This window comes from Strigops habroptila, unplaced genomic scaffold (genome assembly GCF_004027225.2).
Source record: "Strigops habroptila isolate Jane unplaced genomic scaffold, bStrHab1.2.pri NW_022045641.1_ctg1, whole genome shotgun sequence".
In the NCBI taxonomy this organism is placed as follows: Eukaryota; Metazoa; Chordata; class Aves; order Psittaciformes; family Psittacidae; genus Strigops; species Strigops habroptila.
Window position 1 is genome coordinate 15,397 of NW_022651117.1, and position 12,814 is coordinate 28,210.

General features: G+C 60.6%; 1 protein-coding gene across 1 annotated transcript; it reads right to left on the reverse strand.

Moving 5' to 3' along the window:
* Positions 1-6,100: 6,100 nt before the first annotated feature.
* Positions 6,101-12,798, reverse strand: FRMD8 (FERM domain containing 8; the record flags this gene model as incomplete). Its single annotated transcript, XM_030475524.1, is given in 8 exon segments — positions 6,101-8,305; positions 8,439-8,619; positions 9,662-9,850; positions 10,193-10,316; positions 11,133-11,290; positions 11,292-11,337; positions 11,940-12,106; positions 12,709-12,798. Coding segments are annotated over 8 exon segments (1,056 nt in total), but the record flags the coding sequence as incomplete, so codon positions are not given.
* Positions 12,799-12,814: the final 16 nt, after the last annotated feature.

Here is a 12,814-nt window from a genome sequence, read left to right on the forward strand (position 1 = left end):
AGACAACGCGGGGGGTTCTCTCAGGAAAAGAAAAAACCTCCGGGGGGGGAGGGGCGGGGGCGGGGCGGCCCCTCCCCCACGGGGGGTGCGGGGACCCCAAAACACCCCGAAAACACCCCGAAAACGGACCAGCTGGGGGCAAAAAACCACAACAAATCAGCGCCCCCCCATGGGAACCGCCGCCAAAACCGCGGCGGGGGGGGGGGTGGGTTGGGGCTGTTTTAACCGGAATAAACAGGATTTTGGGGGGGGGGGAACGGGGTGAGAACTGGGGGGGTCGGGTCAGGATCGCACTCCCCTGGTGCAAAACGGGGTCACAAAGTGGGGTTTGGGTCAGGATCGTGTCCCCTTCGGTCCCAAAATGGGGTGAGAAATGGGGGGTTTGGGGGCAAGGTCACGCGCCCCCATCGCAAAACAGGCGGGGGGGGGCGGGGGGGGGCCTTCCCAGGCGCAAAATGGGCTCAGAAAGCGGGATTTGGGGTGGGAGCTCCTGCCGGGGGGCCGGGGGGGGAGGGTCTTGGTTTTAGCCATTTTGGGGCCAATCGAGGCAGTTTTGGCACAGTCACTGCGGGGGGGTGGAGAAGGGGGGGGGGGGACACCAGCACCGGGACCAGCACCGGGAATAGCGGGAGCCTCTGAGCTCCTCCCTCCCCAAAACCTCTGCGGCTCCTCCTCAACTCCTGGCGTTTGGGGGGAAAAACTGGGAAAACGGTTAAAAAGAGCCTCCCCCCTCCCCCCCCCCGAGCGACACGCGGCAGGATTTGGGGGGGAAAAGCCACATTTTGGTTCAATCTCCCTCCAAGTGGGCCCTTTGGGGGGGGGGGAGCGGAATTTGGGGGGAAAGCAGCGAAGCCCAGCGCGTCCCACTGCGGAATGTCTCATTTTTGGGGGGGGGGAAGCAGCAAAAATACCCTTTTTTGGTGCTAGTTTTTCTCCCTATGTGTTCCTGCAGACCCTTTTTGGGGCTTTTTTGCCCCAATGTGGCTGTTGGCGGCTGTGAATCCTCAACACTGGAATGGGGGGGTCTGGAAGAAACACCCACGAGACACAACACCCCCCCCCGCCCCGATTTGGGGGTTAAAGCAGCCAAACCCGCTCCGTTTGGAGCCATTTCAGCCCAAATCCCATTGTTTCGCCGCGCCGGGATGGGGGGGGGTGGTGGGATGGGGGGGGGGCAAACATGCCACGTGGTGTAATGGGGGGGCGGGGGGGGGCAGCGTTCCCACCAACGGCACAACCAAGTCCCAACCCCCCTCCATGACACCAAAAACAGCCGAAAACGCCCCAAAACCCCCAAATCCGCACCCTGGCAACAGAGAGAAGCCAAAAACCAGTTTTGTGCCTTCCCCCCCCCCCCCCCCACCTTCCACCGGCGTTTTGGGGGGGTTTTACGTTAGTTTTTCCTATGGGAAGCTCCTGAAGCTACTCGGGATGAAAGTCCTCATTTTCCAGCTCCGTTTTGGGGGGGAAAAGGGGGGGTTCTTCCAAGCTGCCTCCCAGCACGGCATCTGCGGAAAGGCTGGGAACAGGCCCCCCGACACCCCCGTCCCCCCCCCCAAAACCCAACGGCAACACCCAAACCCCCCCAATTCACCCCAAACTCTTACTTCCGCCCGGTGCCGCGGTACCACATCACTGCCTTTGGCCCCGAGGGGCGCTGGGCCAAGCTCCCGCTTTGGGTGCAGATTGGCCGGTTTTGGTCAAACCCTGGCCCTCAGAATCGCTTTTTTGCTTTGCTTGGCATTTTTCTCACCATTATCTGCCTTTTTCCTGCGTTTTTCCTGCATTTTCCTGCGTTTTTCCTGTGTTTTTTTTTCCTGTTTTCCTGCATCTTGGCTGCTTCTCTGAGGGTGGAAACACACTCGAGACCCCCCCCCCCCCAAAAAAAACCCCATTTCCCCCCTTTGTCCCCCCTTTCCGGAGCCTGCTGCCCACCCCTCCCGCACGCCGCCGCTGCGGGAGCGGCCGGAAGGAGGCGGGAGCACTTACTGCGCGGCGCCGGCGGGAGCTGCGGCGCAGCCGGAGCTTGGGGATGCTGGAGGGGGGGGGGATTTTCCCATTTCTTGGGAGTTTTATGGCAAAAGGGGGCGGCGGAGCAGCGCCCGCGGTGCCTGCAATGACAAGAGCCCCCCAGAGCCCCCCCCAACACCACAACCCCCCCCCAAAATCGCCCCCAGACGGGGCCGGGCCTCACCGGCTGCGGCTCCTGCTCCAGCCCCACAAGCTCCGGCTCCTCTCGGCTTTGCCTTCCCTCAACGCCTCAAACCTCCCGCGGCGCTGCCGGCTCCGGCGCCGCTGCCCCATTGCTCGGCTCTTCCCGCCTTCCTCCGGCCGCTCGGGGGGGCTCCCCCCCCGCTCTAGCTCTGGTCCCGCCGGCGCCGCTGCTCCGAGCGCTGCTTCTCCTCGCTCCACCTCCCGCTCCCGCTTCCTGGGCTCCCCGCTCCGCTCCCCGCGGCTCCCGCCGCTCCTCGCCAGCGGCCGCTCGCTGCCGGGCTCTGCCGCCGCTTCGCTCCTTTTGGCTGTTTCCCGGTTTCCTTTTTTCCTATTTTCTTCTCTATTTTTTCTATTTTTTCCTCAACGTTTTGAATTTTTTCTTTTGGCTCAATTTCCCCAAATTTATTTTCCTCAATTTTCTTCTTCCTGAATTTTCTTTTTTTCCTGTTTTCTATTTTTTCTCTCTTTTAGTTTTTCTCTCAATTTTTTTTCTCAATTTCTCGGCATTATTTTCTTTTTTTCTATTTTCTCTTTTATCTTTTTTGCAGCGTTTTTCCTCAATTTTTTTCCAATTTTTCTTTTTTCATTTTTCTTATTTTTTCTCAATTTTATATTTTCCTTTTTCAATTTTTAATTTTTTTTCTCTTTCCTTTTTGCCTCTTTTTCCTCTATTTTCTTCTCTTTTTTCCTCTATTTTTTCCTGTATTTTCTTTTTCTCTTTTTTCCTCTATTTTCTTCTCTTTTTTCCTCTATTTTCTTTTTCTATTTTTTCCTCTATTTTTCCTCTATTTTCTTTTTTTTTCCTCTATTTTTTCCTGTATTTTCTTTTTTCTCTTTCTTTCCTCTATTTTCTCTTCCTATTTCCTCGCCTGGTTCTTCTCCATCTCCTCCTCGTCTGTCTCTTCCCTCCGCCGTCTCCTCGGGCTCTCTCTCCCCTCAGGCTGCTGCCGCATCTACCGCGTCCTTTCCGCGCCGCGGAGCCTCCGGAGCGCTCCCTCAGCCCGTGCCCGGAGCTCCGGAACGGGCCCTAAAGCGGCTTTAGGGGCTGCTCTAAAGAATGAAAGCGCTTTAGGAGCGTTCTAGAAGCAAGAAACCAGCTTTAAGAGCTGCAGCGAGGAAGAAATCTGCTTTAGGAGCTCTTCTTCCTCCCACGAAAGCCGCTCGGAAAGGGGGGTTTCCCTGAGGCGCTCGCCCCGGCTTCTCTAACCCAGCGAATCGCGGCGGTTTAAGCGCTGGCAAAAGAACCTGCTCCTCAAAGCAAGCAGCCGGGGAAGCTCCGGGTTTAAAGGAAACCGGCTTTAAGAGCTCCGATCTCAAAGAAAACCGGCTTTAAGAGCTTCGGTTTTAAAACTACAACAGCTTTAAGAGCTCCCTGTTTCTAAACCAAAGCAGATCCGAGGTTTCATTAAGAAGCCCCCAGCTCGCTCTTGGCTTTTCAAACGACTGAAATGCCACGTTTTAAACTATCAAAAAATCAAAGAAAACAGCTTTAGGAGCTATTTTTCTTTAAAGAAAACAGCTTTAAGAGCCTTTTTTCTTTAAATAAAGTCGCTTTAAGAGCTTTTTTCTTTAAATGAAGACGCTTTAAAAGCATTTTCCCTTAAGTAAAGCTGCTGGAAGCCCCTTTTTAAAAAGCTAACGCCGCTTTAAGAGCGTTTGGGTCAAAAAGAAGCCGATTTCAGAGGCAAAGGAGCAGCCCCGCAGCAGGAATCGCCCTCGCACAAGCGTTAATGGCGATTGGGGCCGGGCCCTCCCCGCGCCCCCTTATAAAGCCGCGACGCAGCCGCGCCACCGCCGCCGCTTCCGCGGAGGGAGGAGAGAAAATAATCCCTCTGATCACCCCCCCCCAATTAAACTAAAAATAGTCTTATCTTTTTATTGTCCTTTTTCCTCCTTTCCCCCCCCCCCCATCCTCCATCAGCCCCTGGAGGTGCTCGGCTGCCCCGCGGGGGTTTCAGCACCGAAACCTTTCATTTTAGCACCATTTTTGGTCTCAGTTCTGCCCGTTCTGACCTTGGGGGGGGGGGGGGGGGTGGAATTTGGAGCATTCTCGTTATTTCTTTAATGATTTTTAACCTCCCTTTTGCTCGCGCTGAGCAACGGGGCTCCTTTTATCCCACAAATGATCACAAATGGGGGGGAAACGGTGCTTGGGGGGGGGGGAACGGTGCTTGAAGGGGACACACAGACCCCAACCCTCCCCCCTTCTTTTTGCCCATTTTCTTCGTTTCCAAACACCCCTTTTTTAATGTTATTCTTCCCAGCAAAGCCCAAACGACCTTTTCTTGCTTATTTTCTATAAACCCACACCAAAACCTCCTCATTTCACGGCACTTTGGGGCCGTGCTGAGTCACGGCACGAACCGTTCGCAACCCAATGAAGAACACGCCGCGTTTGGAGGCATTTTGAGGCGTTTCTGGCCAGGAACCAACAGCCTGGAAGGGAGAAACCCCCCAAACGTGTCACCCAACCCCAGGGGGGTTAATTCAAGGCGCTGACGGAGCCCATGAGGCATTTGGGAGGCGCCGGGGGCCGGTTCCGGACACGCTTCCTGAAGGAACAGAGATTTCACTGTTATTAATAGCATTTTCCTGCATTATCCCACCATTAAACCCCCCCAAAAGTGCTTTTTCCCCCCATTTCACCCACAGACTGAGGTCTCCCCTCGATTCCATCACCTTTAATGATGCTTTTTCAGCAAGGATTTGCCCACTTGGGGCTGGTTTTATGTATTCCACCCCCAAACGAAGCTTTATGATTGTTTTATTGGCTGCGACCCGGCCAAAGTTCACATTTTCTGTGCGGAAAGGCCCCCAAAAGCTGGTTTTTCCCCCCAAGGCTGGGCCGGGGGGGGCCATTTGAAGGCATTTCCCATAGGGAAGGGGAAGCTGGATGCACCAAACCCGCGTTCACTGGGAAGAAAAGGAATTAAAAGGCTGAGTCGGGTGGAAAGGCTGGTTTTGTTCGGGCGTTTTTACGGATGGATTTAACCACGATAGCACCAAAACTCCTCCAACTGACCCCAAAATCGCCTCCAACAGCGACTTCAGGGGGGATTAAACCCTCCAGGGAACACTTTGCCCCCAACTCAGCACGAAACCACGGGGGGATGCTTCAAAGCGCAGCTTTTAGCGCTCGCGTTCGACCCAAACAGCCCCTTTTGAGCCGCACTGGGGGTGCCTGGGGGGGGGGAATGATTCTCCACCACTTTGCAGTGGAGTTTGGGGTGACCCCCCCCAATTCCTCCCCCTTTTGCCTCCTGAAGGCCCCGTTTATGAAGGAATCGGCTCCCTCTTGAAAACGAGCCGTTTTTAATGGCTTTTCACACAAAAATCACCTCAAGGGGGGTCCCTTGGGGGGGGACGATGACAAGGACCAACTTTCCCGCGTTCCCCCCCCCCATCGCAGCCCCATAACACCCCCCCCCCCCCCCCCAAACGTTAAGTTTAAACGCTCCCAACGCCCGTTCAGCGCCGAACCGCGGCGCGGGGGCGGGCGCGGCCCCCCCGGCGGAGGGATCCGCGGCCGGTCCCAGCCGGTGCTGCGGCTGCGGGTGGCGCAGTGCGGCGCTTCCCCCCCCCCCCCAGCGCTGCCGCAGGGGCGGGCGCGATCGCGATGGATCCGTCCCTTCCCACCACCCCGAAAGGGGCCCGAGGCGGCTCCTGAGGAGCGGGGAGAGGCGGAAAAGTGGAGAAAAAGCCTTTTTCGCGTTAATTTCCCCTCAGAAAATGGCCGAACGGAGGCAGAAAGAGCCCTCAAAATGGCGGCCGCGTCCCCCTCAAAATGGCGCCGCCCGCCCCTGGGGCGAGGGGAGGTTTGGGGCCGGGAGCGCCCGAACGCGCCCCGTCCGACCCCCCCAGACACCGAAATAACCCATTTAATGACTTTAATCCATAAATGAATTTATTTCCTCCACCCACCCCCAGTGGCGTTTCCCCACAGGAACCTCTCCCTGAGGTGAAAGCGGGGGGGGAGCGTCCCACAAGCAGCCATTTCCCCCCCGCGTCCTTTCCTCCCTCCCAATCCCGGGTATTTCCCCCCATTCTTCGTTCTTGAACTAAGATTTCAGCGCTTTTTAACACTTAAACCTCTCTTTTGAAGCACGAACTTCCCCAAATCTGGGGTTTTGCCCTTAAACCATCCCCTGGAGCTGAGGAGGTTTTGCCCCAGAGCCCTGGGGGGTGGGTTTGTACCATGAAAAAGGGGCTTTTTGGTTCAAAGCAGCTCTTTGCGGGCGGGGAGGGAGGGGAAAGGGGTAAATGACGAAGGAAAGGGGTAAATGGTGAAGGAAAGGGGGTAAATGACAGAGGAAAGGGGTAAATGATGGAGGAAAGGGGTAAATGATGAAGGAAAGGGGGTAAATGACGAAGGAAAGGGGGTAAATGACGGAGGAAAGGGGGTAAATGACGAAGGAAAGGGGGTAAATGACGAAGGAAAGGGGGTAAATGACGGAGGAAAGGGGGTAAATGACGGAGGAAAGGGGTAAATGACGGAGGAAAGGGGGTAAATGATGAAGGAAAGGGGGTAAATGATGGAGGAAAGGGGGTAAATGATGGAGGAAAGGGGTAAATGATGAAGGAAAGGGGTAAATGATGAACGAAAGGGGTAAATGATGAAGGAAAGGGGGTAAATGACGGAGGAAAGGGGTAAATGACGAAGGAAAGGGGGTAAATGACGGAGGAAAGGGGTAAATGACGGAGGAAAGGGGGTAAATGATGAAGGAAAGGGGTAAATGATGGAGGAAAGGGGGTAAATGATGGAGGAAAGGGGTAAATGATGAAGGAAAGGGGTAAATGATGAACGAAAGGGGTAAATGATGAAGGAAAGGGGATAAATGACGGAGGAAAGGGGGTAAATGATGAAGGAAAGGGGTAAATGATGAAGGAAAGGGGGTAAATGACGGAGGAAAGGGGGTAAATGATGAAGGAAAGGGGTAAATGATGGAGGAAAGGGGGTAAATGATGGAGGAAAGGGGTAAATGATGAAGGAAAGGGGTAAATGATGAACGAAAGGGGTAAATGATGAAGGAAAGGGGATAAATGACGGAGGAAAGGGGGTAAATGATGAAGGAAAGGGGTAAATGATGAAGGAAAGGGGGTAAATGACGGAGGAAAGGGGGTAAATGACGGAGGAAAGGGGTAAATGATGGAGGAAAGGGGGTAAATGATGGAGGAAAGGGGTAAATGACGGAGGAAAGGGGTAAATGACGGAGGAAAGGGGTAAATGACGGAGGAAAGGGGTAAATGATGGAGGAAAGGGGTAAATGATGGAGGAAAGGGGTAAATGATGGAGGAAAGGGGGTACATGGTGCAGTAACGGCGGTTTTGGGGTGGTTTTGTGCAGAGACGTGATGGTCAGCGCCTGGGGGAGGCACGAAGGACCCCATGGGGTGGGTGAAGAGCGGCTCTGTGACACGCACACGCGTGTTCATGCGTGTTCATGTGTGTCGCCAACACGTGTTGCAGCCGCCGGCCCCAGCGGGAACCAAACCGCCCGGAATTAGCCCCGGATTGAGCCCCACGACGGGGCCGCGTGTTCATGAGTGAGGGTGGGTGGGACCAAGAGGGTGCTTGGGGCCCCTCGGCTGGGGGCTCCCGGTGGGTGCTGGGGGGCTCCCAATGGGTGCTGAGTGCTCTTAATGGGTGCTGGGGGGCTCCCAATGCTTCCAGTGGGTGCTGGGTGCTCCCGGTGGGTGCTGAGGGCTCTCAGTGGGTGCTCCTGGTGGGTGCTGGGGGCTCTCAATGGGTGCTGGGTGCTCCCAGTGGGTGCTGGGTGCTCCCGGTGGGTGCTGAGGGCTCTCAATGAGTGCTCCCAGTGGGTGCTGAGGGCTATCAATGGGTGCTCCCAGTGGGTGCTGGGAGCTCTCAATGGGTGCTGGGTGCTCCCGCTGGGTGCTGGGGGCTCTCAATGGGTGCTGGGGGCTCTCAATGGGTGCTCCCGGTGGGTGCTGGGTGCTCCCGGTGGGTGCTCCCATCCCGGGGGGGGGGGCTCAGCCCTGCTCCGCCCCCCCCGTCCCGGCGCTGTAGGAGCCGCCGCGCCCGAAGAAGGACGCGGAGCGCCGGGGGGGCCTCACCCGCCGCAGCTGCTGCCCTGGGGGGGCACGGGGGGGTCAGCGGCGACCGGGACCCCCCCGCCCCCCCCCCGAACCCCGCCCCCCCCCGCGACCCCCCCCACGATCCCTCCCCCCCCGCCCTCCCCCCCCGCGACCCCCCCCCCCGCGCACCCTCCTGCACGTAGTCGATCGTGTTCAAGCGCTGCAGCCGCGGCCGCCAGGGGGCGCCCCGCGCGGGGGGCTCGGGGGCGGGGCTCTCCGGGGGCGGGGCTGTGGCCGGGGGCGGGGCCTGCGCCGGCCCCGCCCCCCCCAGCTCGATGCAGCACTCGATGAGCGCGCTCATCAGCTCCGCCTGGGGGCGCCGTCAGCACGCGACCCACCGCCGCACCCCCCCTGCCCCATAGTGCCCCATAGTGCCCCATAGTGCCCCACAACCACCCCATAGGGCCTCACAACTGCCCCATAGTGCCCCATAACCGCCCCATAGTGCCCCACAACCGCCCCATAGTGCCCCATAGTGCCCCACAACCACCCCGTAGTGCCCCACAACCGCCCCATAGTGCCCCATAACCGCCCCATAGTGCCCCACAACCGCCCCATAGTGCCCCATAGTGCCCCACAACCGCCCCATAGTGCCCCATAACCGCCCCATAGTGCCCCACAACTGCCCCATAACCGCCCCATAGTGCCCCGCAACTGCCCCATAGTGCCCATAACCACCCCATAGTGCCCCACAACTGCCCCATAACCGCCCCATAGTGCCCCACAACTGCCCCATAGTGCCCCACAACCGCCCCATAGTGCCCCATAACCGCCCCCTAGTGCCCCACAACTGCCTCATAGTGCCCCATAACTGCCCCATAGTGTCCCACAACCGCCCCATAGTGCCCCACAACCGCCCCCCATGCCCCACAACTGCCCCATAGTGCCCTATAACCATGCCCTGTGCCCCACAACCACCCCCCGTGCCCCACAACCGCCCCATAGTGCCCCATAACCACCCCCCTGCCCCACAACTGCCCCCCGTGCCCCACAACTGCACACCCAGTGCCCCACAACCGCCCCATGCCCCACAACTGCACCCCCAGTGCCCCACAACTGCACCCCAGTGCCCCATAACCACCACACAGCGACCCACAACTGCCCCCCGTGCCCAACAGCTGCCCCATAGTGCCCCACAACCACCCCATAGTGCCCCATAACCACCACACAATGACCCACAGCCACCCCCAGTGCCCCACAACTGCCCCCCCTGCCCCACAACCACCACACAGGGCCCCACAACCACTCCCAGTGCCCCACAACACCCCCCAGTGCCCCATAACCACCCCCTAGTGCCCCCCAACACCTCCCAACACCTGCACTGCCCCCCAAGTGCCCCCCAAGTGCCAGACCTGTGGGGAGAACACCCGCAGCAGCCGGTTCACGGGGGCTCCCTCGTGGTCACCATCGAACTCCAGCCAGAGCTGGGGGGGCCCCGCGGCCTCATCCCCCTCCTGCCCCACAGCGTCGTCCCCCTCCTGCCCCACGGCGCCCACCAGCTCCCAGCACAGCTCGGGGTAGGTCAGCGTCAGCAGCACGTGCTGGGGGGCGGGGGGGGAGGGGTCAGCCCCACGGCTGCCCCACAGCCTCCTCCCCCTGCCCCATGGAGTCCCACAACTGTCCCCCCGCCATGCCAGCCCCCATCCTGCCCCACAGACCCCCCCAGACTTGATGCTGCCCCATAGATTCTACTGTAGGCCCAATCCCACCCCATAAACCTCATTGTGGGCCTGATCCTGCCCCACAGATCCACTGTGGGCCCAATCCTGCCCCATACATCTTGCTCTGGGTCCGATCCTGCCCCATAGACTCCCCCCTGTGGGCCCGATCCTGCCCCATAAACCCCCCTGTGGGCCCGATCCTGCCCCACACATGCCCCGTACCTTCTCCCGGGGGTCGATGATGGTGACCCCCTCCAGCCCCACGGCGACGGTGACGGGCCGCAGCCCCCCCCGGCCCAGCAGCCCCCCGGGGGGACGCTCGATGGCCCCCGGGAAGAAGGCGCATCTGGGGGGGGGGAAGGGGGGTCCTGGGTCCCCTCCAGCCCCCGGGTGCACTTGGGGGGTGCAGGAAGGGGGGGCACTGGGGGGCCGGGGGGGGGGTCCCATGGGTCGGGAGGTTCCTGTGGGGTCCCATGGGGGTGTCTGGGGGGTCCCGGGCATGTCCCATTGTCCCATGGGGGCGGGGTCCGGGGGGGGTCCCGTGGGGGTGTCCCATTGGATGTCTCACTGGGGGGGTCCCATAGGGGTCTTCCATTGGGGCGTCCCATGGGTGGGGGTGTCCCATGGGGGTGTCCCATGGGGGGTGTCCCATGGGGGGGTCACATGGGGGAGGGTGTTCCATGGGAGTGTCCCATGGGGGGTGTTCCATGGGTGGGGGTGTCCCCTGGGGGGGGGGGGTCCGTGGGGGGGTGTCCCCTGGGGGGTTGTCCCATGGGAGGGGGTGTCCCATGGGGAGGGATGTCCCATGGGGGGTGTCCCATGGGTGGGGGTGTCCCATGGGGGGGGTGTCCCATGGGGGGGGGGTGTCCCATGGGTGGGGGTGTCCCATGGGGGGGGTGTCCCCTGGGGGAGGGTGTCCCCTGGGGGGGGGTGTCCCATGGGGGAGGGTCCCATGGGGGGGTGTCCCATGGGGGGGGGTGTCCCCTGGGGGGTGTCCCATGGGTGGGGGTGTCCCCTGGGGGGGGTCCCATGGGGGGGGGTGTCCGGGGGTGTCCCATGGGGGGGGGTGTCCCCTGGGGGGGTGTCCCATGGGGGGTGTCCCCTGGGGGGGGTGTCCCCTGGGGGGGTGTCCCATGGGGGGTGTCCCTGGGCCCCCCCTCACCCGTAGCCGGGCAGCGCGTGGCAGCGCCGCAGGAAGTCCCGGTGCAGCTCCGCGGGGGGGGCCCCGGGCCCGGGGGTGCGGGCGAAGGCCTCGAGCAGCCGCTGCTCGGGGGGGGGCTCCCGGGGGCCGCGGCGCACGAGCGCCCCCCACAGCCCCCCCCCAGCCCCGCGGCGCCGCCCGCGGCAGCAGCTCCGGCACCAGCGGCCTGGGGGGACGGGGGGGTCACAATGGGGGGGGAGGCTGTGGGTCACCGGGGGGCAGGGTGCAGGGGTCCTCATGGGTCACTAGGGGTCGCAGTGGGTTATTATGGGTCTCTCTGGTCTCTCTGGTCTCTCTGGGTCTCTATGGTCTCTATGGTCTCTGTGGTCTCTATGGTCTCTATGGGTCTCTATGGGTCTCTATGGGTCTCTATGGTCTCTATGTGTCTCTATGGTCTCTATGGTCTCTATGGTCTCTGTGGTCTCTATGGTCTCTATGGGTCTCTATGGGTCTCTATGGTCTCATGGTCTCTCTGGCCTCTATGGTCTCCACGGTCTCTCTGTGTCTCTATGGTGTCTATGGGTCTCTATGGTCTCTGTGGGTCTCTATGGGTCTCTATGTGTCTCTATGGTCTCTCTGGTCTCTATGTGTCTCTATGGTCTCTCTGGTCTCTATGGTCTCTATGTGTCTCTATGGTCTCTCTGGTCTCTCTGGTCTCTATGGGTCTCTATGGTCTCTATGGGTCTCTCTCTATGGTCTCTATGGGTCTCTATGGTGTCTATGGGTCTCTGTCCCCCCTGGGTCCCGGTGCCCCCCGTCCCCCCGTACCTGATGGCGCGCGCCGTGTGCTGCCCCGGCTGGAAGGGGCCCAGGCGCAGGCGGCAGCTCAGAGCCCCCAGGGCCAGGGCCTGGGGGGGGTCCAGCGGGAGGCGCCCCCCCAGGACCTGCCCCCGCGCGTCCTCGTACAGCAGCCGCAGCAGCGCCTCCGACTGCAGCTGAGACCCACAGCGTGACCCACAGCGCCCCAGAGAGCCCCACACAGCACCCCAGAGCCCCATGCAGCACCCCATAGCGACCCACAGCGCCCCAGAGAGACCCACACAGCACCCCAGAGCACCCCATAGTGACCCACAGCGCCCCATAGAGACCCACACAGCACCCCAGAGCCCCACACAGCACCCCATAGTGATCCACAGCGCCCCAGAGAGACCCACACAGCACCCCATAGCACCCCATAGTGACCCACAGCACGCCATAGAGACCCACACATCACCCCATAGCACCCCATAGTGACCCACAGCGCCCCAGAGAGACCCACACATCACCCCAGAACACCCCATAGTGACCCAGAGCACCCCATAGAGACCCACAGCACCCCATAGAGACCCACACATCACCCCATAGCGCCCCATAGTGACCCACAGCACCCCATAGCAACCCACACTGTGACCCACACATGCTCCCCTTCCCCTCCCCTCCCTCCCCCCAGGAACCCCCCAGGCAGCCCCACACCTGGGGGGTGCCCCACACCTGGGGGTGCCCCACACCTGGGGGTGCCCCACACCTGGGGGTGCCCCACACGCGGGGCCCCGCTCACCTCCAGCTCCCTGCTCTTGGGGAAGAACACGTTCCTGCGCAGCTGCAGACACGGCTCGTCTGGGGGGGGCCAGGGGTGACCCCGGGGGCACCCACAGGGACCCCCC